General features: G+C 39.8%; 2 protein-coding genes across 6 annotated transcripts in view; one reads left to right on the top strand and one right to left on the bottom strand.

Annotated features, from left to right (window-relative positions):
- LOC124172735 (zinc finger protein 35-like) overlaps positions 1–10,514 on the top strand; it is a 30,621-nt gene extending 20,107 nt beyond the window's left edge. The window contains exons 5-9 of one of the 2 annotated variants that reach the window (XM_046552205.1): positions 642–749; positions 1,142–1,267; positions 4,534–4,659; positions 6,213–6,285; positions 9,217–10,514. In XM_046552205.1, the coding sequence (XP_046408161.1) occupies positions 642–749; positions 1,142–1,267; positions 4,534–4,659; positions 6,213–6,285; positions 9,217–10,448 (1,665 nt within the window). In that variant the 3' untranslated portion in view covers positions 10,449–10,514. The remainder of the gene's footprint in view (positions 1–641; positions 750–1,141; positions 1,268–4,533; positions 4,660–6,212; positions 6,286–9,216) is intronic. The other variant, XM_046552206.1, reaches the window with a different exon arrangement.
- Positions 10,515–19,990: 9,476 nt separating this feature from the next.
- LOC124172700 (zinc finger protein OZF-like) overlaps positions 19,991–24,981 on the bottom strand; it is a 42,083-nt gene continuing 37,092 nt past the window's right edge. For 3 of the 4 annotated variants that reach the window (XM_046552162.1, XM_046552161.1, XM_046552163.1), the window contains one exon: positions 19,991–22,259. In XM_046552162.1, coding sequence (XP_046408118.1) covers positions 20,884–22,259 — 1,376 coding nt within the window. In that variant the 3' untranslated portion in view covers positions 19,991–20,883. The remainder of the gene's footprint in view (positions 22,260–24,981) is intronic. The other variant, XM_046552164.1, reaches the window with a different exon arrangement.

The following is a 24,981-nucleotide window of genomic DNA, read 5'->3' as shown; positions in this document are numbered from 1 at the left end:
GCCTTAATATCACCTTTGTTTACAACGAAATTCAATATGGCAGCCCCCAGTTCATTACTGCCCAGAAAAAAAGGCTACACCAGCGCCTCTATGCTGGGTTGGTCGTTGGACCACTGGGGCCCCAGAAAATGTCGGCCTCAGTGGCGGCGGGGATAATTCCTCGACTACCACACCGAAGGTCGCTGGTTCGAGTCCCGCCTGGATAGGTTGCCCCTTCCAGGACATTGGTGTGTGTTATCGTCTGCTGTTGATTGTTTAAAAACTCCCGATGTGAAGGCCTCATTGTGCTGTTTTCGGGGGTAATGGAAATAAATAAATAAAAAATAAAAACAAAAGAGGTTTTCCATACGATATATCGCAGTTATGTCACCCCCTTGCTTTGGGGACCCTCCTTGGGTCCCGACCCACTGCCACTTATTCCAGCAAATATGGAGTCATTTCACTCCAATTTGGACAGAAGAACTCCGGTCTTACTGGGAAGTGTATGAAAGTCAGTCTTAATAATCTCAGGCATGCACACTTTTGACCAGCTTAAGTGGTCCCCAGTAAAGGACAATTTTTTATTTTTATCAATTATGTACATACAAAGGTTTTAATAATTATATTGCATTTATTGAGTGACACTCAACATTCTCTTCCAGTGTAATAGAGAAGAGCTCCTCAGTGAAGGGAATCATCCTGCATTTAACTCACCGAATACAGCTGGAATTTCAAGTGAGGCATCAGATCCTTTGGCAACTCATGACTCCGTAAGTGTGCTTTTGCCACGTTAAGGGCACTTTCCCCTCCCTTGGGGAAAATTCAAACCATGTGCCTGTTGCAGAAAAGTTTCTCGGGTTTTCCACCGGTTGATGTCGTCCATGTCTCCCAACGTTTCGATCCGCGACTTGCTGATCATCCTCAGGGGATCTTCGGAAAACCCGAGAAACTTTTCTGCAACTGACACGCCGTGAAAACCTAAGATCATACATGTGCCTGTTGCTTTTAAATATAAATGACGCATTGTTAATACTTGAATCTATACTGATGAATGTAAGAAAACGATGAATGTGGGAACTATAGATCAATGTTCCATTGTAATTGTATTATTTTGCATATCTGTCGTTAACAATGCTGATTACTGATTCTCTTGCGGCCCCAGGTCTCAACTGCGTCCCGAATTGGAGAGGTGGATGCTCTGGGCTTGGAAGCTGTTGTGGCAGACCTCAATTGGAAGTTAGTTGGGGTGAAGAAGGAACCTTCGGAGGAGGAGAATGATGCTGCCACGGTATGCTTGAAATGCATATAATCCAAGTAAATAGGGTAGTTTCCTTCATCAAAGAAAACGAAAGGCATTGATTGCGATTCTTTACCCACCATTACTGTATTCATAATATACAAATTATTTAGTTTTAAAAGTACCAATTAAGACGAATGGCAATGGTCCATTTTTATCCTCATTTGAAAAAGACCAGATTGGCGACCATGCGATGCCACTCCACGTGACGTCACAGTGACCTAGATTCTATACCAGAAGATAGGAGTTATACATCGTCTGAGATTACCAATGCATGCATCAGGCGCTGAGCTCAGGGAAACATGTCTTAATAATCACCTATTAAAACTGGCTAAGGTCAGAAAGTTTTTTTCGTTTGATAAGGTATTAATAATCCTTATTTAAGCCAAGCGCTACCAGCCAGTAGGGTACTCAGCTACCCGCTAGCAGCCTGCGTCGTATCAGCGCTAAGCCTTGCCTCAAGGTCACCTCACAGGGCGGCAGCGGGAATCAGAAATACGTCACACGGAGAGATTTCCCGGCATTCATACTTAGCCGTCGCGTTTTCGCACGCTTGAAAATTTTCACTTTTCATTTAATCGCGAAAAATAGATATCGTCATTTAAAAATCTAAAAGCGTGAAATATTTACTCCAGAGTAATAATCTTTCGATTTAGGCAATAAAAAAAATAATAGGAAACCACCCAATTAATGGATGATGTCAGTAGAAATTTTGAATGCAATGTATTCATGGTAAACTAGTCGACCATCAGGAGGATCATATCTGACAGTAAAAACGGCACATTCCTACGGTATGTCAATATATGGCAATGCAGGTTGCACAACCGCCAATAGATACCTAATTCGGCCAAAGTGGAAAAAACTCAACATAAATTTTTTTACTACAAACATATTCTTTTAATGACCAATATTTTCAATTTATTTACCTTATTTAGCATGTTATTAAGCAAATCGGATTGAAAAAATAATATATTTTCAAGTATTTCTCTACTCGGCCGGTTAAGATCGGCTCCAAAGCTATCATCCTGATGATATGCAACACACGTATACCATTAGGCAAAGCAGGAAAGCATAAGATTCTGGATATACTAGTTACTCTTACACTTAAGCTGTGTCAGCATGTACATGATTTCAGCCACCAACTTGTGCGGGAGAGAACCATGAAATATTTTCCCTCTAGCCTAGCCGAGTGCCTCACAAGGAGTTAACACTTATAATCCACAGCAACCCTTCTGTCTTTCTTACCAAGGATGGGCCTACATTTGGCCACTTGTCATAGGCATGTTAACAGCATGGGATCCTTCATAACGAATGTCCTCCAGAAATGCTCCGTACCACGAGAAAGAAGGGTTTCTTGGGGCTCAGTACAGCAGTCATGCTAAGACAAAAACTCTCAAAAGGGTTAACAGTGTGGAGCGGGAAGGATGCAAAACGAAATGGGGAGTATGACAGCAAATGCTGGGAGGCACCCCCTGCCATTAGGGATGGCTATTGATGGTATGATATCAATTCATAGTAGTCATCAGTAATAAAAACTTGCGGAATGAGGTAGTTTCCTTCACCAAAAAAAACAGAAGGTTGATTTCGATCCGTTACCCACCATTAGTTATTCATTATGTACAAATTATTTGGTTTTAGTGTGCCCAGTTGAGACGAATGGCAATGGTCAATTTTAACCGCATTTGAAAAAGGCTAGATTGGCGCCCATGCGATGCAAATCCACGTGACGTCACATAGTTTCTATAGGAGTAGATAGGAGTTTTACATCGTCTGAGATTACCAATGCATGCATGAGGCACAGATCTCAGGGAAACATGCCTTAATAATCACCTATTAAAACTGCTTATGGTCAGAAAGTTTCCTTTGTATAAAAGGGTATTAGTAATCCTTATTTAAGCCAAGCGCTACCTGTTAGCAGGGTATTCTGCTACCTGCTAGCAGCTTGCATCATATCAACACTCAGAGCCTCGCCCCAAGGTCACCTCACATGGTGACAGTAGGAACCAGAATGATGCCACACAGGCTTTTCCCAGCATTCATACTTAGCTGTCGCAGGCTATTCTTACTTTCACATGCTTGAAATTTTTCACTATTCATGTAATCGCAAAACATAGATATCGTCATTAAAAAATCTGAAAACGTAAATTCCTATTCCAGTAGTGATAATCTTTCGATTTAGGAAATGAAATAATACTAGAAGACCACCCTATTAGCCTCATGGGTGGATCCAGGATTTAAAAATGTTTGCCTTTGTAAACTATTATTGCTAGTCTTCATTAACTCTTAGGCTGCATGAGTAGATGATTTTAGCTACCAGCTATTGTGGGAGGAAGCAAGAAATTATCTTCCCACTAGCCTGGCAGAGCGTCTCCCTAGGAGTGAACCCTAATAATCTGGGGCAACCCTTCTTTCTTTCTAACCAAAGGATGGGCATACATTTGTGCACTTGTTAGGGATGGCCAGAGAGAGTTGAGCAGCATGAAGCGATCCCTATAGGGAGGGAATGTGCACTTGGTCTCTACACGAGTAGCAACAAAAATTTTTGGAAATTTCCATAGGTAGTCGAGCAATGGTCAAACATTAAACCCTTTCCTGCCAGCCCTTCCTGTAGGAGAACGTTTCTGGTTTATATTTCAGGTATATAAGATGATGGACCAATGTACTCCTCATTTGAGGATGAGGGGCAGCGTCAAAACCTTGGAAGTGTACTAATAAAAATATCCTGTTAAAAACAAAGTGTAATTTTTCATTCAAAATGAGTAAATTCCGTAAAGTGTTGCCAGAAACTATCAACTTCATTTGGACACCTTCAGGTGCAGGGGAGATCCAAGAAGATTCTTCCGTGAGGCTCGGCCGAGTGATTTGCAAGGAGTGAACTCTAATGATAAAACCCTTGGAAACACTTCATTCTGTCTAACCAATGAGGAGCTTCTGTCATGTCTTCTGTCTGAACAGCATGAAGTGGGAAGGAAACAATACGAATTGGGCAGTACGACAGCAAATGCCGGGAGGCACCCCATGCCATTGAGTGACAGCCAGAGAGAGTTGAGCCGCATTAGCGATCGCTACAAGGAAGGAAAGTTCACTTGGGCTCCACCCAAGTGGCAATGAAAATTTTGGGAAACTTGTCGTTGGTAGTCGAGCAATGTTCAAACATTTAAAAACGTTTTTCCCACATTTAGTATATAAAATGTTGAAAAACGATCCCACAGTCTAAAGAATAATAATACTGGGTGTGGATTCTTTTGCATCCCCAGGTCTCAACTGCTTCCCGAATCAGAGAGGCAGATGCTGGGGGCAGAGGAGCCATTGTGGCAGATATCAACTGTATGTTAGTTGGGGTCAAGAAGGAACCATCTGAGGAGGAGAATGATGATGCTGAGGTATGTTTTTAATGCGTATAATCCAAGTAAATTAATGGATGACAGTGAAACATAGTGGATATTCTGAATGTAAAGTGTAGTAAATGATAGACATTTGTACTTTCTACACTACTTATCAAGTAACCCAATTGATTGAAGCTTACAAATGTAAATTTAAGTGCATATATAATGGTACTAGCCACAGTGATTACTTTAAGGGTACACCTGCATTTTACGAAATCCTCTTTTCATCATTATTTCCAGGTTTGTTTGAAATCTGAGATCAGGTTTTCGGACACTCCCCTTGTTAGTGTAAGCAATTTAGAATGGTTGAGGCATAATGCTTGGAGGAAACTGTTGATACCATCTGTGAATGTTCCGCACATTGGGAGGACATTTAGTTCCTCAATCTGAGACGTCTTTGCTCATGCTATTATGAAATTGCACTTTGTAAACTCTTGGACACAAAATGATTTACACTGCGGAGTAGCTATTTCAAATATATGATGATTACCAAGAAAAACAGAAGACAATTAACATCTAGTGGCCATTGATATATGCATATAAAATCTGTATATAACATATGTATTTTATTCTCAATTAGCCAAACCAAAGTCAAATACGGTGTATTCTGTTTTCATGTGGATAGGTTTTATTGTATAGAGTGTTTAAAAAAGGATGGAGTTTAGATTACAGATGTTCAATATGTCCCCCATCAGTGATACGAACAATATCACATCAATACTCAAATACCTCCCATTTTCACCGATGTTTTGGCCATACGGATCTGGTTTTTCACCAGGTTCTGTGGAAGTGGTGATGCATAAATGTTGTCTATAACGAAACCCCACAGGAAGAAGTCATGAGGTGTCAAATGCTGTGACCCTGGAGCCCAGCTGAGACATACTAAGTCCTTAGCTCCTTTAAGACAAATCCAACGGTTTGGTAGAGTTTCATTAAGATATTCAAGCAATTTTTGACTCCAGTGAGAGGGTGCCCCATCTTGTTGGAAAATGAAGTTTTCTTTGTGCAACCTCAGAAACAACCGAGGCGCAAAGATGGGTAGTTTGGAAAAAATAGCACTCTGAAATTGGTACATGTTCTTTTTGAAACACCAGGTATTTCTGAGTTAAATATCGAATTTTGTTTTAGTTTTGTTTAAAAATGAATCATAGCAAATAATTTCCTAAAAACGTATGCTTTCACAGCAAGATTCATTGGTGTGAACAGCTTTTGGGAGCAGCTGCGTATTGCACTTTTATCGCACAGGCTTTTGCGGCCATTGCAGGTTGCATCATCAGGTGATGAATGAGAAATTGGGAAAAAGGTTGTCAATTAAATTGCTCGTCAACCGTCCTCACTCTCCAAATTAGTGGGGGGGAAAGATGATGCTGATGTCAGAAGAACTCTCATCCCTGCACTAGAGATGCGAGCAAACTCTCCCCCGTTGTGGCCTGCCTCCGTGACAAAGCCCAAACGCAGCCGCTCCCAAAAGCCATTGACACCAATAATTTCCTAAAATAACTGCAATGCCCCTGTCCCTGCATACCTCATACGTTGATGCTTGCTTCCAGCCTAATTTTTCCGAAACTGGAGAACGGATTGAGACCTGGACCATGGGCAACGAGTGTAGAAGAGGAACACTGGGTGAGTGCCTTCAAGGCAAGATGTCTTGCTACCGGAAATTCTCTTGCTTTGATGCATTAACAAAGTAATTGTCTCTGCTAAACGTAATCATCACTTGGATTTTCAATCATCCATTTCATGAAGTGACATCAGCTGCAACTGTGTTGAAGCACATGGCAGGATGTCCAGCTACTGGGAAAATCAGGAATTTCAAAATCTTTTATTTCGAATTCGTTTCGTATAATATTTTGTCGGCTCAACACCCATTTTCTGGCCTAAAATGTGTAAGTTGTAATTCTTTGTGGAGTTGCTGAGTAGAATTTTTACAGCCGCCTCTAAACGTGGGATGTCATATGAGAAAACAGTCAAAATGTCTTGCACTCTTGATTCAATAAAGATTCAAGAACATGAAGAATTGAATTCCAGGTGATGTCAACATTTACTTATGAGGTTGAAGCAGTTCTTAGCTTGTATTTAATAACGCTTTTAGTGTGGCGGGCCGATGTATCGGCTCTTGCGTAGTACATCATTAAATTTGCTTTTAACTAATTACATTGATATATTTTATTTCAGTAAACAAAAATATTTTTTCCTATTTATCAGTTTCATCTCAATTATAAAAAAACTGCTTATGGATAAATAATAAAATAGCTTTGTATTGTTTTTTTTTTTTTGTAGTTGCTACATTTTATGAAAATGCCCTCCACATTTCTTGCCACGACCCCAGGAAGAAGGATAGCACCAAGAGGGTTAAATATGAATAATGTCTATTTGCTAGAAACTTAAAATAATGCATGGACAAAATATTGTTTGAAAGTGTTGAAGTAATTCTAGGTTTAAACTTTTGCCGCTAATTGTCATGTTGAATTAAAACTTATGGGCCATGACGCCGCGTCAATTACTGGGTGGCCCCAACGTTTCCTGCCTGATGCTGGTCGCTTTCTCAAGGAATTCTTAAGAGGAGAGAATATAAATTCATAAACATAAAGACTGCCCCAAGGGTCGTGTGTCATTTTTGACCCTTAATTTTAGTAGCTTTGCAATATTCATGAAAATTGGATCACTTATGGGAAAAGGTCCTAAGTTTTTTGAGTGTAAGTAAATAGTGTTACAATTTTGAACTTTTGACGTCACAATGTGGGTCCAAACCAAAAATTTGAATTTGCCTTATGGGGTTTTAGTGTTAATCCTTTCGCGCCAGACCTTCGTTGAGGGAAATTCTTCCTCAATACGAGTCTCTTGAAAGTTTTCTTTACTCCCCTGTAAGAAGCTTTTTCACGTCGACTGAAGGCAGTGGTTCCCTCATTAACCATTTTTGGACCCAACTCAGTGGGGTTCTGATCCCTTTCCTCGGCCTCCATCCCAGACCCTAGAGGGATTAAAAGCCGCTTCCTAGGACGAGTCCGCGGTCAACTGGCAAAAACATTAATGCAAAATATATGCAAATATTTGTTGTTCGCAACAATTTTTCACATTCAAAATGAATTTTTTGTTGTTTTTCTGAGCGTGCAGAAGTTTTAAGTGAAGTTCTAACGTTGATAAAGACGGATTTAGTATATTTACTAGTTGGTCTATTACTCCATTGATATTAACGTTAAAATTTCGTTTGAAATTTCCATGTGGTCAGCAAAAAATGATGAATTCATTTCTAGCATTGGATTTCAAAAGTAAGCTACAAATATTTTTTTGGAAAACACACTGCAAATAACAGTAGTTGACCGCGTGGAGAGGACAGGAAAGGGTCGACACATGCGTGGCATTCATTGCTTAGGTTAGGAAAATTAACGCCGCACAGATGTGGCATTCGTTGTTTATGGAAGAAACTCCTCGCCGCACAGGTGTGGCATTCGGTGTGAAAGGGTTAAAATAATTGAGATAGAAAAAAGACTGAATTTTATTGACCAAGATGTCAATTCTTAGGGATTCGGACAGGAGAAACCCGAAAATAACACTTTTATTTATGAAAATTCAACCGTTGACCCAATAAGGTCGCCGTCAAGGTCATAAGGGTGGCAAAACGAATAGCATACCAACAAAGGTGTCGTCCCATGGGTTTTATAGGGATTCATGGGTTTTCAGCAAAAGCAATCAACATCCTACTCCTCCAACCTCCGGCTCCCCTCCCCCTCCACCTGAGACGGATACCTATGTTTATGAATTTAAATTTCCTCCTCTTCAGTATCCTTAGAGAAAGCGATTAGCATTGGTCAGGAAACGTTGTGGCCACCCAGTAATTGATTCAGCAACATAGCCCAAAAGTTATTATACAATATGATGTATAGAATGTAAAATGTTGCACATTTATAGGTGATACAGATATAAAGGAACACAGGTGGTACACGGCCAGTCGTGCGGCATACTTTATACGCCACCTGTGATGGGTTCCTCTTGCTGTTCTGAAAAAATTAGCTACAATACCTTGAACTTTGAGAACTCGCAATTTAGACAGTCAAAGTGCATTGCAGGAATACAGGAGACCATTCTAGCCCAGAATGTACGTACGATGTTGAAATACTTGGTTTTCAAAGATTGACGTATTTTATACGCCAGCACACCCGGTCCAGGGTCATCAACTTTTATTTCATCCTATTTATTAATTGAAATTATATTTCGGAATGGTTCTTGAAGCACATAAGTACTGTGTAAGTTAACTCCCTTTGGAGTAAAGTTAATTACAAGTGTTCGAGAAAAATGGCATTTTATAATCGTTTTGTGTTCTTATTAATTATGTCTGTGCACATGTTGTTGATTGCTGCGAGCCTTTAATGGCATGTGCTCTCACAAGAGTGGTTTTCATTTTTAATGTGGGGGTGATCAGTATGAGCAATGAAAAAATTAATATTTTGGCGCACACTAACTCTTGCTAGTGTAGTTGTATCTCCGTGTTTGAAATGATACAGCTTGAATACCTAATGGTGAGTGTAACAGTCGTAATATAATATGATTTTCTAGGGTTCCCAGCTACTGATGGATTGCCTGTTCAACCGACTTCAGCTATATATCTGCTGGAAGAAACAAATGCAAGGATTGATTTAATCGATGACTACATCGCTCCCTCATCCTCACTAACGCTCACTGAATTCAAGACAGAAGTATCCGATGGAGGAGATGGAAGGAATGTGGCAGATGAAGACTTGGAAGAATGTGGTGCCCTGAATGCCGATAAGATAATTGCTGTTGATGATGATGATACGACAATTAATGATAATGGACAATATTATAGGAAGTGCATCCCCATGTCTAAATCCAGTGGAGGTGGAACTACAAGTACTGATGTTGGGATTAGAGGAGGCTGCGATGGACCAAATACCGTGGATACTATTAGGAGTAATTTCATTTTAGATGGGAAAAAACCATGCTCTAAAAGTTCCTCCTCAAAGTCCAAAAACAAAGGTTCTATCGGAAGCACCCAAAATGATGTGTGTTCAAGCGCAGCGGAGAGACCTTATGCATGCAGTGTATGCTACAAGACTTTTCCTCAGAGAGGAAAACTTAACGATCACATGCTCACCCACACGGAAGGGAAACCCTTTTCATGCAGCGTCTGTGGCAAACATTACAAATATAAGAAGACACTTAATAAGCATACGCGTTTGCATACCGGAGAGAATATTTACGTGTGCAACGAATGTGAAATGCCATTCTTTTATAAAGGTAACCTAGCCCGACATATGCAAACTCACATGGCGGAGAAACCATTTTCGTGCAGCCTCTGTAGTAAGACTTTCACCACCAGAAACAACCTCAATTGCCACTTGCGGTCGCACGCGAAAGTGAAACCTACTCATTCGTGCAGAATATGCCAGGAGTCTTTCTCTCTCGTGTGGCAGCTTGAAGAGCACATGCGCGTTCACCCGGGAGAGAAAACTTACGCATGCAGCGAATGCAAAAAGTCTTTCTCGACGAAAGGCATACTGAGCAAACATATGCGGTCACACTCAAGGGAGAAACCTTATCAGTGCAGTTTCTGCGGCAGGTCTTTCGACGTCAAAAAAAACCTTGAATGCCACATGCACACACACACTAGATACGCATGTAGCGTATGTGGAAAGTGTTTCACTCAGAGATGCTATCATGAGTATCACATGCGGAGACACAGGGGGGAGAAACCATTTTCATGCTGTGTGTGTGGGAAGGCTTTCTATTTTCAATGGTGCCTCAATAAACACATGCGGACTCACTAACAAGGAGACATCGCCAAAGTGATGTTCGGGATGCGGATGTGGATGTTATTTTCTAAAACTGTATAGGTTTGATAGAAAAAGTGTCACGGCTTTCGTCCACATAGGCCCGGGTTCGAGAGATATTCGCATGTAAAGATTTCGTTCAGCATGACATCCCTTGAGTAAGCCCTCCCCGTCATCTACGGCCGTGGCGGTGCGGTCTAGGGCGCTAGTCCCTTAATCTGTAGTTGATACCCCGGGTTCGAATCCCAGTGTCGGCTTTATTTTTTTCTCCTCTAATTTTTAAAATCACTTACATTTTATCCCCATTCGTTTTTCTTAGTTACTTCGCGAATTTTTTAATTCACTATCAATTTATGGATTTTACACGAAACTCCGAAATGTGTCCTACCACGTGAATTAGAGGACGTATATAATGACTTGCACGTGAATTTCCGTGTAATAAGCTCATCATGTGCACCGATGCACACCTCTGCCTCCCATCAATTAACCGATTGTATATCTATTCATGAATTGTTCCCCGGTTTTTGACCCGTGCGCCTCCACTTTCAATGTCTCTTTTCCATTTCTGAAGCACCGGTATTTTCCGCCTTCAACGTTTTTTATTCAAAATATCATTTCCACTAGGCATTCCCTCCATTAGATTTTCTTCACAGCCCACCCACTGTCTTCCCAACAAATCTCCATCTTTACAACAGAATGTCCTTCCACTAACCATGCCTCCCTTATGACCTGCCTTCTAGCGTCTTTCGAAGACTTCCGTCCCGACAACCCTCCGTTCACAGCTGACCCTCGATTATCCCTGAATGAGGTGCCGAGGCCCAAATGTGTGAAAACGGGTGCGAAAGGTCAACAGAGAAGACCTCGAAAGCGGCTTGAGTAGGCTGCTGGAATTGTACTGGATGGGTAGGAGGGGAAACTGGCTAGGGTCAGAAACTGTATTTGAGGATAGGCAATTGTGTTTATTTGTAGAGAAGAAAGACTTGAGATTACGAATATACGAAGAGGCTGTGGGAGCAATGTCTAGGGTGAAGATGATCAAATTCCCCAGAAATTAGCGGGTAAGTCATTATATACGTCCTCTAATTCGCGTGGTAGGGCACAATTCGGTGTTTCATGTAAAATCCATGAATTGATATTAAATAAAAAAATTCGCGAAGTAACTAAATAAAACGAATGGGGATAAAATGTAAAATGTAAAATAACAGTGATTTCAAAAATTAGAAGAGAGAAAAATTATTGCCGACACTGGAACTCGAACCCGGGGTATCAACTTGAGGCGTGTCGGTCGATAATCACAAACAGAATCTTGCTTAACAGATTTATTATGCACCGACCGACACGCCTCAAACTACAGGGGACTAACGCCGTAGACCGCACCACCACAGCCGTAGATGAGGGGGAATGCTTACTCAAGGGCTGTCATGCTGCGCGAAATCTTTAAATGCGAATATCTCTCGAACCGGGGCCTATGTGGAAGAAAGTTGCGACAATTTTTCTATCTTACCTATATAGTTTTAGAAAATAACATCCGCATCCAGATCCCGAACATCACTTTGGCGATGTCCTTTTGTAAGTGAGGGAAAAGTTCGTCTGCGTCTACAAAATACAACAACCTACCTCTAGGGTGTTTGGCAGGGGTTGATCAATCACCAGCATGCAGCATTCAATTGGACTCCCGCATGCACACTACACAGTCCAAAAAAAGTCATGCATGCTAAAAAATATACTACCTTATGCAATTGGAACAATAATAAAATTCAGAAACATGCATTTAGTTTTACATAAGTTAGTAGGCTACACTACCAGTTATCTAATCTATTTAATGGTTCTAACGCTGCCGTCATAATCAGTTATTGTTCGTGGAAAAAATACATTCTGAATCTGTGTGTTATACATGTATCTCTGGTTAAATAAAAAGAAAAACATGTCAAGTCTTATTTTATTTATATGATCTGATCTTCCGCAGTATGTTCGTGTCCGTAAGATATGGCTAACTTCATTATAAAAGACACTGCTCCTGAATTTATCTGAAAGATTTAGTCTATTTTTCAATCTCGGGTCTGACAGAGATTCCCATCTGAGTTTATCTAAGAGGTCAGGTACACCAACAAGACAATCATAACGACCTTTCACATACCTGGCAGCTCTTCTTTGCATGTGTTCAAACTCTATTATTAAGCCTTTTTCATGAGGGTCCCAAACACTGGCAGTGTATTCTAAAATCAAAATTCTTATTAAGAAAATTATTCTAACATTAGTAATCAACCCTTGCGGGAACGTTTTTGAACGTTTCACACATTGACTGCGGGTAAAACATTTTTCAACATTTGGTCACTGCTCGACTACCACCAGCAGTTTCCCAGACTTTTTGTTGCTACCAGGATAAGCCCAAGTGCACTCTTCGGCACTTAAATCTCCCTGGCCATCCCTCATGTCATGGGGGGGCCCACTGGCACTTCCTATCACACTAACCATTTCGTATTGCTTCCTTGTCTGCGACAGACGCCCAATTGTCGGCCCATCGTTTGGTTAGAAAGAAAGGAGGGTTGCCCCGGATTATAAGGGTTCATTTCTTGCAAGACACTTGGCCAGGCTGGAGGCAACAATATTTCTTGTTTCTCTCCCACAGAGGATAGTTGCTAAAATCATGTTCTCTCCCAGCCAAACGGTATGGTATGGTCAATGTTGGTGGTTGTTATCGGGATTTTCTGCGTAGGTAACATTTTCTTACTCGACGTTTCGCTCCTGCTACTGGGAGCGTTATCAAGAGAATGGGAGGGAAACCTTTCTCGTCCGAAGCTTGTATAGGTTTCGTTAACCCATTGTTGACCCGATTTTGAATTTACACGGAAGGCGATGGCCGTTGGTCATTATATTGGGCCAGGAACCCTCTCCATGTGCGGCTGAGGTTATATCCATCCTCCCTACTGAAGTTGTTTCTCTTGATAATGCTCCCAGTAGGAGGAGTGAAACGTTGAGTAAGAAAATGTTGCCAACGCAGCAATAACCCGAAAACAATCACCAATTTTGGTATGGTATGGTATGGTATTTTGAAAGAGGCGACCGACAGCTGAGGTCATTTGCGCCATGAGGAAATGGTAAGTAAGGAAGGGTGGAAAGAAACCCGGTGTCGGCATTATCTTTCTCTTAAATAAGGCACCAAGGGGACCGTGGCTTAACATCCCATTCAGTGGACAGAGTGTTGTGCATGTCCTCAGCACAACGTTCAAGTATGGATCGGGTAGTCTCTGAAAATAACCTGCCACCGCCGGGATTTGAACCCAAGCCCGTTGAGTGGGAAGCCAACTCTCTGGCCACCACACCAACCCAATGCCCACCAAACGGTTAAGTGGAAGCAACATTGCTTCCGATACGATATCATTTATTAGGCACCCTTTTACATTTTCCAGCTTCATGTTTAATTAATGATTTTTTGTAAATATTTCCAGTGGAAAGGTAATATTGAAGTGATAAAGAAGGTAATGAAATTCATTCAAATGGTATAAGGCTCAACTACAAGAAAGTTGATACTCACAAATGAAATGAAGACTTTGTTTACTTCCACTGATTTATTTTCTTGTAAGGACAAGTTGCGATCCATGGAGGACATTTTCAAGTAAAACAAATTTGAATTTTTAAGCATACTTCAGTATTTAGGCAAAACTCCCAGAGCGAGGCATCTTGTTAAAATTTATATTCAACAACACCATCCTGGATTTAATTGTCACCGTCCGGTACAGTTTACTTCCGTAACATTCAATGGTTTCAGGCTGGACCATGTGGAAGTTTCTATTCACAAATGAAAAGAACTTTGTTGACGTCCACTAATTTATTTTCTTGGTACGACATGTTTTGATCCATAGAGGTCATTTAAAAACTGATATTCATGAAAATTATATGTAAATACTCTCTAATAGTTGAAAATAAATCACTGGAAGTCCTCTTTTAATTTGTGAAATTACTAAAACTAATCTAATTATTACACTCATTTGCATTACGATTGCATGACTCTCAGCACTTCACTATAATTGCATAATATAGTAATGTAACTAGCAGTATGCTTGGGAGGATGGGGTGACCTAGGGAGGTGACCCCTACTCAGACAACAAGTGGAGGGGGGGGGGGGGCGTGGAAATTTAAAAAAATGACCAGCCTGGAAATATGTTTTACATCATTTTGGTACTAATAATTTAAGTCTAAGCAGATTCAGATATTATCTGTCAAAACTAGACAATAGTTTAAAATATTTTTTTATTTCTCTGAGGCTTTGGGGGGATGTCTCCTGTCATCCCTCCATAGTTACTCTGCTGGTGTCGTAGGTTAATGTGTGCCTCACTGTCAGCATTCAACTATCTGTTTTAATCTAAGGACGATAAACTGCATTGATTTAGAAAACATATTCATCCAGTTGCGTAATTATGAATATGATTTGAGGGAATGAAATGGCCTGAAGTTGCATCCCCAAACCCCCAGGCAACCCAGTCCGGGAAATTTTTCGAAAAATGACATTCAGGGAATCAGTGTTGACTGTTTGCTTTGAAGGTTTTTATACTATATAGGTATAAGTGCATGTTTCCTCATCATCAATAGGCGATTGAGGTGGTTGGACCAAGGGTGGTTCCCTCCGGATTCCTTAATGAAAAGGGAGTAGTGGAGAGATTTAATGTAACTCAACCAATCCAACATTACCGGCCCCAGTAAGCAACATTTGGGGGATTGACAGGGTCTAATTATGTGGATTGATGTGGATGAGTCTCTCCGTCCATCTTACATCGCAAACAGAGGAACAAGGACTCAATCGGAGTGTGTTAACGGAGGTACACCTGTTTGCTACACGAATCACCGAGAATCACAAGTGAAATATGAGACCACAGATGCCATTAAGGGTTCTCGTATTTGTGCTTCAAATTGAGGAAGAAATGGAGAGATACTCACTAATTGTAGTTTTTACATGCTGTAGTTTCACATAAGACTGTGGGATTGTTAAAGAGATACAGTACCACTGACTCTATTAAGGGTACCAGTCATTGTATTAATTAAGTTTTTATTACAAATACAAGAAGAAATGAAGAATACAGCTTTGAAATAAAAAACTTATTAAAAGTGTTAGAGCCGGCTGTCGTATTTCTTGCCCCATTTCCTGTCCCTTACAAATTCAGCGCTTCCTTCCTCCTCTTCGTTCCCACGTTTGCAAACACCCAACCCCTCTACAACGTAAGGTAAGATTCTGTGAACAGGATCTCATCTCGTCCCATAAAACGTGCCAATTTCGTGCAACTGAATTATGATAAAATTGCAGTAATGTCAATATAAAATGAAATTTCTCAATAGGGCTTAGGGAATAATGTCCTTCTTAATATAAAAGTATTAGTACTCATCACAATAACAACCTTCCGCACACAATGGTCCACTTCGAGAATTTAAAATGCTTGATTGTATGCTATAATAGTTTCTTGCACGGTGGAAAAAAATATCGATTAGGTCTCCAACTTCGTGAGTCCTCCGAATATAATTTTAAAGTAAATTCACTTCATTATTAGCGCTGGAGCCGTAAGTGATCTCGTGCGCTCTCTGCAAGCCAAAAAGATAGGAAAATTCCTACCCAGTAATTTCTCTAGCGATATATTTTCCCCTTCCATTCATTTAAAGTATTTCTGCTGTGCTGCTTCAATGGCTAACTCTGCCACTGTCCTCTGGGCGTTGAGTCAACGTCTTGAGGACGAATGCGGAGATGGCCACAGAAACATTGGTTCTGACTGAACAGCTCATCTGATGGGAATGTTTGGAGGTGTTAATCCCATGTAGAATTCATCCACATCCAAAAGCACGTCTTATAAAATACAACATGATTTTTGCACCATAAATATTATTGTAAATTTTTGTTTTGAACCAGATACCAATGGAATTCTTTGTATCTCCCAAAACCATTGCAGGAAAAGTGTTAATTATTCACAAATTTGTGGAACCTTTTAGTTACCCACTACACCGAAGAACGAACCGTGTCGAAACACTAATATTTAGGTATTTTTCGTCAAATTGAATTTTGCATTGCCTTCCAAAAGCCTTCCTAAACAATAATAATTAAAAAACCAGGCATAAATGAAATATTTTGAGTAAACTATGTAAGCTTGATCATATTACATCAAATTAACCCACTAGGGCATATTAATTACGGTTTGATTGAGGATTGGTCGGGCATGCTTTTCCGAACTGATGGCAGGTGACCTTGAATGCACTCGAGACCCACCCACTCTCTTCTAGCCAATCACAGAAGAGTGACCGGAGAAAGTAAGTCGGAGGCCGCAGTCTTGATGCATGTGTTTTTTGACCAATATCACTTTTGTATATGTTTAGTTTATTTTCTGTTTTTAAGTTAATTTGTTGTTTTGTTTACTTGTGAGCATAATTGTTTTTATTTTGATTTCTTTTGTTTCTTTGCTTGAGACGATGCTAAGGTGATAAAAGATAAACAATGGTTTGTTGAGAAGAGAGCCATCTTGAAGTGGATGTAAAATATGCTTGAGAATTAAAGTGCAAAGTGATATTTACATTGAATTTAATCGCTGTGATGCCTAACTCTCTCTCAGACTTCCGTGCAGTGCAGATCGCTTCCCAGTTCACAGTGTTGCCAAACTGAATCCCTGGAGATCGCACAGCATTCGCTCCACCGTCCCCGAAAGTATAGTAATTTCCAAGGGCTGGCAACGCTGGTCGCCTGGATGGGAATGGTGAGGTGGAAAGGGGCAGCACTTCTGATTGGCTACTAGCTCGACTCTACCACCCACCTGCCATCAGTCCGGAAAAAGGTTATATTATTAACCTGTAACCACGGAAACTGTTTTTTGAGACGTTAGCACTGACGTGGGGACATAACAGATCCATGAATTAATTATTTAATTTATTAATAACTACTGATATTTTTCCAAAACAACCATGCATTTTTGAAAGTTTAAATTATTTTCAAAAGGCGTAGATTATTAGATTTCGACACTTTCAATATTTAATAGTTTTTTTTCACATTTTTAGAAAAACCTTACATTTTTTGTGAAAATGTGAAATCATATTTAATTTTCTATTCATTCAGGTCCTGGGAACTCATAATTCAATTATTATTGCAAAATGCAAAACAAGGTAATATACACCGCTTCACTTCAGATGAAAATATGGTGTTTACAACCTTTGGTGGTGCCTTTAGAACCTGATTTTTCGGTATCTGGCCTTTTCATTCCAGCCCATCACATGCTTTTCTCAGGTACCGGCATTCACTTTCAAGACAATGGCAACGGTATACCCCAGAGAACCCCAGATCGTAACTTCCTCACCGCATTTCATCTGGCACCTGAGTTAGAGGTTAACCCCACTCATAGGAGTCTACAGAGGCATGGAAGCCTTTGTCTGGAAGTAATATTTTAAAATGCATTGATTGAGACAATGAACTTGAGTTGTACGTGGAATTTAACCCCTAACAGCTGGAGCTGTTTTATGAGACGTTATTCCTGGCGTGGGGACATACCAGATCCCCTAATTATTAATTTAATTTCTTAATAACTATTGATATTTAGCCAATACCACCATGCTATTCTGAAAGTTTAATTTGTTTTCAAAAATTTAACCCTTTCGATACGGCGGAGTTTTCGTGTTAGCATGACTGCTGTACTGAGCCCCAAGAGACTCTTTTTTCTCGTGGTACGGAGCATTTTTTGGAGGGCATTCGTTAAGAAGGGTCTCGCTGTACCTTTTTCGGCCCCTCCACGCAGGGACTTCGCATTATCTTGGACTCCGAGAGTAGTTGTGCTCCCTCCTTTCCGGGTTTACGACCATACCTGTAGCATTGGTTCACGGTCAACTTATGTATTGAATACATGTATTTAGCAAATGGATAATTGTTGCTTGCACGTAAATTGCAGAATATGAATTGAATTCCTCATTTTTATCTGAGCATTGTCAAATTTTAAACAAAATTCTAAGAGCATTATTAATGCATTTAACGCAGCAACAATTTCCATGTTGATGTTTGTGCATAACTCGAGATATCAGTTAATATTTGTCGTAGAATTTCGTTTCAGAATTGTAAACGCTGCTCAAAAGACAAATAATTGAATACTTAGTGTATATTTCTTGAGAAATGAACAAATATTTATTTTGAAAATTGACTGCATAAACAATTGAATGACCGCTGTCCCGTACCGCTGAGAGGGGTTCTAAAAGACGAAGGGTCCAATACCTGCTCCTGGATTCCGAGGGTTAATCCTAAACCCCGAAGCGTTGGGTCCCGAGACAAAGACGTCGTAAACCCACGACCGTCCTATAAGGGGGGGAGCTAGAAAAAGTATATATACGGCTTTCGATCTCCTGGCCGGGAAAATCTCACACGTATGTATACGCCCGTCGTCTTCCGGGTCAGGAAATGTCCACACGTATATATACGTGTACAGTAGGGAAAAGGCTAAGATTATTAAATTTTGATATTTTAAATATTTAATATTTTTCATATTTAAAAAAACCTTGCCTTTTTTGTGAAAAAGTAAAATCATATTCAATTTTCTCTTCATTCAGAGCCTGGGAACTCATAACTAAATATAAATGAAAAGATGCAAAATAAGGTGATATACACCACTTCACTTCACAATGGTAATTACTTCAATGCAAAGAAACGAGGTACCTCAAATGCAACTAGTGGCCCTGGGACACACTGAGTCCCCAGATCACTATGCGCAATGTTTACACTTCACAAGGGTGAGATAGACTGACAAAAACCAGTTAAGTGGGTGGGGGAGTAGACTTGAAGCGACGTAGCCAAGTCACCCTGGAAGCAAACAACATATTTACCACCCTGGGGATCTGCCGTCACCAGTGGCGCCGACTCCATGGGGCCTGAGGGGGCACGAGCCCCTCAAAAATTCGTAATAGGTGTGGCAAAACAATGTCAGGCTTGTCGATTTTCCCCGGAGTCTCCAGATATCGAGATTCGAGTTATCATGGTTCTAATGTTGACCATATGACTCTTCTAAAATGCTTAAAAACTTTTAACTCACTACCTATAAAATTTCCTGGGCCAAGATCCCCCATTTGGGCCCCCCCAATACTGTTCATGACTATTATGACAACAATAATAACAGACTGTTGCCACTGATATTAGTTTCATGGGCATCTCATGTGCTAACAGAATAGGTTGGTTTCCTGTAATTTTTTTTCGTATAAGTGGAAAGATTATTACTCCTGGAGTAGGCATTTCACACTTTCAGATTTTTAAATGACAATATGTACTGTTTGCGATTAAATGAAAAGTGAAAATTTTCAAGTGCACATAAAAGCAATGGTTTAGTATGAATGCTGGGAAAAGCCTGTAACGTCATTCTGATTTATTTTGTATCTTCAGTTTTTGTGGCTCATCATCAACTGCATCCTCATAAATGTTCTTTTCCTAATTATTTAATATCTTCCAGAGTGGTTTCTTCCATCAATAGATACCCTTAACTTAATGCCTATTTACATTAAAATAGTTTATTTCTTCAAGATAGGCTTCAATTTACTGTCACAGAGCTGTTGTGAGATACATACATACCTGTTAATCCTGTTACCTTGTCTTAAAGTGGGGCACATTTACTTTAGTGATGGTATTGGCCTCCCATCATGCAAAGGTTGTTCATTAGAGCCAAAACCACTGCCTTCAAGATTTTCTGTTAAGATTGCATTCCACCTATTAGCTATCACCTATTGCAACAGGCTGTTGTCACTGAAATTAGATACATGGGAATCTCATGTGCCAACAAAATTTCAAGCTTTAAATGAATTCATTTCAAATGCTATATTTGAATTGATATTATTTTACATCTGTTCTCGGTTATTTTATAAATGCATAAATACTCATGTACATAGAAATGTGAATTTTACAAGACATTACTGCTACGATCTGCCAGACTGCCAATTGACTCAGGTAAATCAAACATGCATTATAATAATTTTCTTAATTAATCTACAGAAGTTTGTCATAAAGGTATGTCCATTAACATACAGTGAATCCTCTATTGTACACTTTTGAATGGACCACTTAAGAAAGTGCAAAATTGAGGAAATTGTAAAATAGAGTATCATTGTTCAAAGACTGTATTTTTTGGGACATGATAAAAAGTTTGCAAACTCAGGGAAAATGTAAAATGGGGGAATGTAAAATCCAGGTTTCACTGTAGTTCCTTTCAGTTGCAGTAACAGTATTTAGGCAAAATTATGCCAAGCATAAGAATTATACTGCCAGTAGCTTTATTCTAGCTTCACAGCAGCTCTGGGTCCTTGATTACTGATGTGTCAAAACATATACGCCACGTAAATAGTGAAACACACGGAGCAAACTCGGTAAGATAAAGGTCACATTCCTGTGTGCATGCAAGTTGATGACTCCATATTGAGAAAGATCAGAGCATATTACTCCTAATTACAGTTTCTCTACTAGGTGTGTGCGTGTGTGTTTGATGAGGCTGACCTTCTTGGTGAAAGACTTTGCGCAAAAAGTACAACAATGAGGTTTCTCTCCTGAGTGTACACGCATGTGTTTGTGGAGGGTAGAATTTTGTGAGAAAGACTTTGCGCAAATATTACAAGAATACCGTTTCTCTCCCGTGTGCGTAAGCAAGTGTAGGACAAGATGGTCCTTCCTAGAGAAGGACTTTGCGCAATAATTACACGAATGCGGTTTTTCCCCCGTGTGTGTCCGCACATGTTGATTAAGGTGCCCACTCTGATTGAAAGACTTTGCGCAATGCTTGCACGAATAAGGTCTCTCTCCAGTGTGCGTACGCAAGTGTATCACGAGGTCCCTCTTCCTAGAGAAAGACTTTGTGCAATCATTGCATGAAAAAGGTTTCACTTCTGCGTGTGTGTGCAAGTGCAGGATGAGTGAGTCCCTTGTAGAGAAAGACTTTGCGCAATCACTACATGAATAAGGTTTTTCTCCTGTGTGTACACGCAAGTGTTTGGTGAATGAGTCATTTCTAGTGAAAGACTTTGCGCAGTAATTACACGCATAAGGTCTCTCTCCTGTGTTGTGTGTACGCAAGTGTTTCACGAGGCCGCTCTTCCTGGAGAAAGACTTTGAACAATCATCGCATGAAAAAGGTTTTGAGTCAGGGCGAGTGCACATGTGTGTGTGAAGGGAACTACATTGAGCAAAGTTTTTGGAACATATATTGCAGGTATAAGGTGTCTCTTTTGTATGCGTTTCTATGTGTAGGATGAATGAGTCCTTTGTAGGGAAAGACTCGGTGCATTCATTACGTGAATAAGTTTTTTCGCCTGTATGAATTTGCATATGTTGAGCGAGGTCAGATTTCGTAGTGAAAGACTTGCTGCATATTCTACATTGATAACATTTTCTTTCTTTATGTGCACGCGTATGATTGCTAAGACTGCTACCCTGAGAGAAAGAGGCATTGCAATTGAAAGGCCCTCTTTTTGTGCCTCCTAGTGTGTGATTTCGGAGGTTTCTGGCACAAGAGGTGGACTTTGAGGACATATTCAGTGTGTGTGGTTTCCCATTCCCATCAGAACTTCTCCTCATATAACTTTGTCCATCATCAGGGATTGAGTTAGACAATATCTTAAGAGCATGAGGAGCACTGCCTTCTTCCAAATCTTCATCTCTCACATTACTTCCTTCCTCCCCATGGGATGATACAGTCTGGGATTGAATGTGGGTCACTGAGACTGATGGAGCAATGCAGTCATCACTATTACCAATCCTTACAACTTTTTCCTTCATCATACATGAAGTTGATGTTCTTTCCATCATCATTTTGTCAGGAGATGACAGCCCTAGAAAAGAAATCTCTATTACAAATTTTAGAGACAGACAGGAAATCTAACACGGAGACATCGCCAAAGTGATGTTCGGGATCTGGATGTGGATGTTATTTTCTAAAACTATAGAGGCAAGATAGAAAAAGTGTCACGGCTTTCTCCCACATAGGCCCGGGTTCGAGACATTTTCGCATGTAAAGATTTCGCGCAGCATCAGGTCCCTTGAGTAAGTGCTCCCTTTCAACTACGGCCGTGGCGGTGCAGTCTAGGGTGTTTATTTGTTTTAATTCACTATCAATTAATGGATTTTACACGAAACTCCGCATTGTGCCCTACCACGTGAATTAGAGGACGTATATAATTACTTGCACCTGAATTTCCGTGTAATAAGCTCATCATGTGCACCGATGCACACCTCTGCCTCGCATCAATTAACCGATTGTATATCTATTCATGAATCGTTCCCCGGTTTTTGACCCGTGCACCTCCACTTTCAATGTCTTTTTTCCATTTCTGAAGCACCGGTATTTTCCGCCTTCAACGTTTTTTATTCAAAATATCATTTCCACTAGGCATTCCCTCCATTAGATTTTCTTCACAGCCCACCCACTGTTCTTCCAACAAATCTCGATCTTTACAACAGAATGTCCTTCCACTCACCATGCCTCCCTTATGACCTGCCTTCTAGCGTCCTTCAAAGACTTCCGTCCCAACAACCCTCCATCCACAGATGACCCTCGATAATCCCTGAATGAGGTGCCGAGGCCCAAATGTGTGAAAACGGGTGCGAAAGGTAAACAAAGAAGACCTCGAAAACGGCTTCAGTAGGCTGCTGGAAAGCAGGATCATTGTACTGGATGGGTAGGAGGAGAAACTGGCTAGGGTCAGTAACTGAATGTAAGTATAAGCAATGGTGTTTATTTGCTGAGAAGAAAGACTTGAGATAACGAATTTGCGAAGATGCTGCGGGAGCAATGGCTAGGGCGAGGTTGATCAAATTCCCCAGAAATTTACGGGTAAGTCATTATATACGTCCTCTAATTTGCGTGGTGGGGCACAATTTGGAGTCTCGTCTAAAATCCATAAATTGATATTAAATTTAAAACTTCGTGAAGTAACTAAATAAAACGAATGGGGATAAAATGTAAAATAACAGTGATTTCAAAAATTAGAAGAGAGAAAAAATATTGCCGACACTGGGCCTCGAACCCGGGGTATCAACTACAGATTAAGGGACTAACGCCCTAGACTGCACCGCCACAGCCGTAGTAGAAAGGGAGCGCTTACTCAAGGGACGTGGTGCTGCGCGAAATCTTTACATGCAAATATCTCTCGAACCCGGGCCTATGTGGAAGAAAGCCATGACACGTTTTCTATCTTGCCTATATAGTTTTAGAGAATAACATCCGCATCCAGATCCCGAACATCACTTTGGTGATGTCTCCTTGTAAGTCTAACAGACCTAATTTTTTAAAACCATTTGATATATGGAAACCTATTTCCTTTAAGTAATTTTTTGCTGGTTGCTCTACACATAGAAAAGGTGTCATTCTTTTTCAGCGATTTCAATAAAGTTTCAATTTTGTCTGAAAAGGAAAGGCAGGCATCAATAATTATTGATTATTATAATTATCACATATGTAGCTCATAATTGCTGCTGAAAAATGAAATCATTCTGTAAAAATTTTGTCCATATAAAAGACAAAAGTATGTGTTAAGTAATTTTGTATTATACATATTGTGATGTTCCTGAAACTGATATTTAAAATGGCAAATATTTTTTCAATTAGGAATACTTAAAGAGAGAATTAAGTTTTCCTTAAACTCCTATGCAAGTAGAATAGGTGTCAGTCTTTTTTGGTCATTTAAATATTGTTATAATTTTGTCTAGCGTGAAATGCAGGCATCAATAATTTTCACACATCTAGCTTAAAATTGCTGAAGATAAACAAAATCAGGCCCCAATAAAAATTTGTTCATTTTAAGACAAAAATTTCTGTATAATGTGTGTAAAATGTGTGTAATTTTTTCCTGGTTGCTCTACACATAAAAAAAGGTGTCATGATGATTGTAAAAAATAAATGATTGTGTTATGCATATGATAATGTTTCTTAATTTTATATTTAAAATGGCAAAAATTTTCCTTTTTAGAATACTTGAGGAGAAAAAATGTCGTCCTTATCCTCCTAAGCAAGAGAACAATTATTTAAATCTTTCAGGAATATAACTTCTTGAATGATGAAATTCCTCAAGACTTTCAAAATGGGTTTCCTTTTTGCAGCTACTACTTTTGACACCAATAAGTAAATATTTTTCATACATTACTTAGCAACTGATACCACATATTCCTTGGAAGAGGCCACAATTCCTGCATTTTTCTTTAAAAATTCACAACCCATTTTTGTTGAAAATGAAGGAATACATCAACCATGAATCAAGTCTAGTGAACAATCACAGGAAAGTCTGACTAAAAAAATTAAATTTGTTAAAAATTAAAAAATTTCCTCATTTTGTCCAACTAAAGACAACAGTTAAAAAAATTTATAAAGGTAGCAATTACATTTTTTCAGGTTGACTATGATATCCATCTAAATCATTTCCTGTTCAACGTCCTGATGAGATCCACACAAGCATATTGAAATATTAGGGATTTTAAATTTTCTTATCAATTAATTTTCATAAAATTCAGAAAATACTTAACCACCTTCACCTGGATGTCAAGTGACACTCCAATAGC

Source organism: Ischnura elegans (genome assembly GCF_921293095.1).
Source record: "Ischnura elegans chromosome 13 unlocalized genomic scaffold, ioIscEleg1.1 SUPER_13_unloc_2, whole genome shotgun sequence".
Taxonomy (NCBI): Eukaryota; Metazoa; Arthropoda; class Insecta; order Odonata; family Coenagrionidae; genus Ischnura; species Ischnura elegans.
The sequence above is the reverse complement of the archived record's forward strand: the minus strand, read 5'-3'. Positions and strand labels throughout refer to the sequence as shown.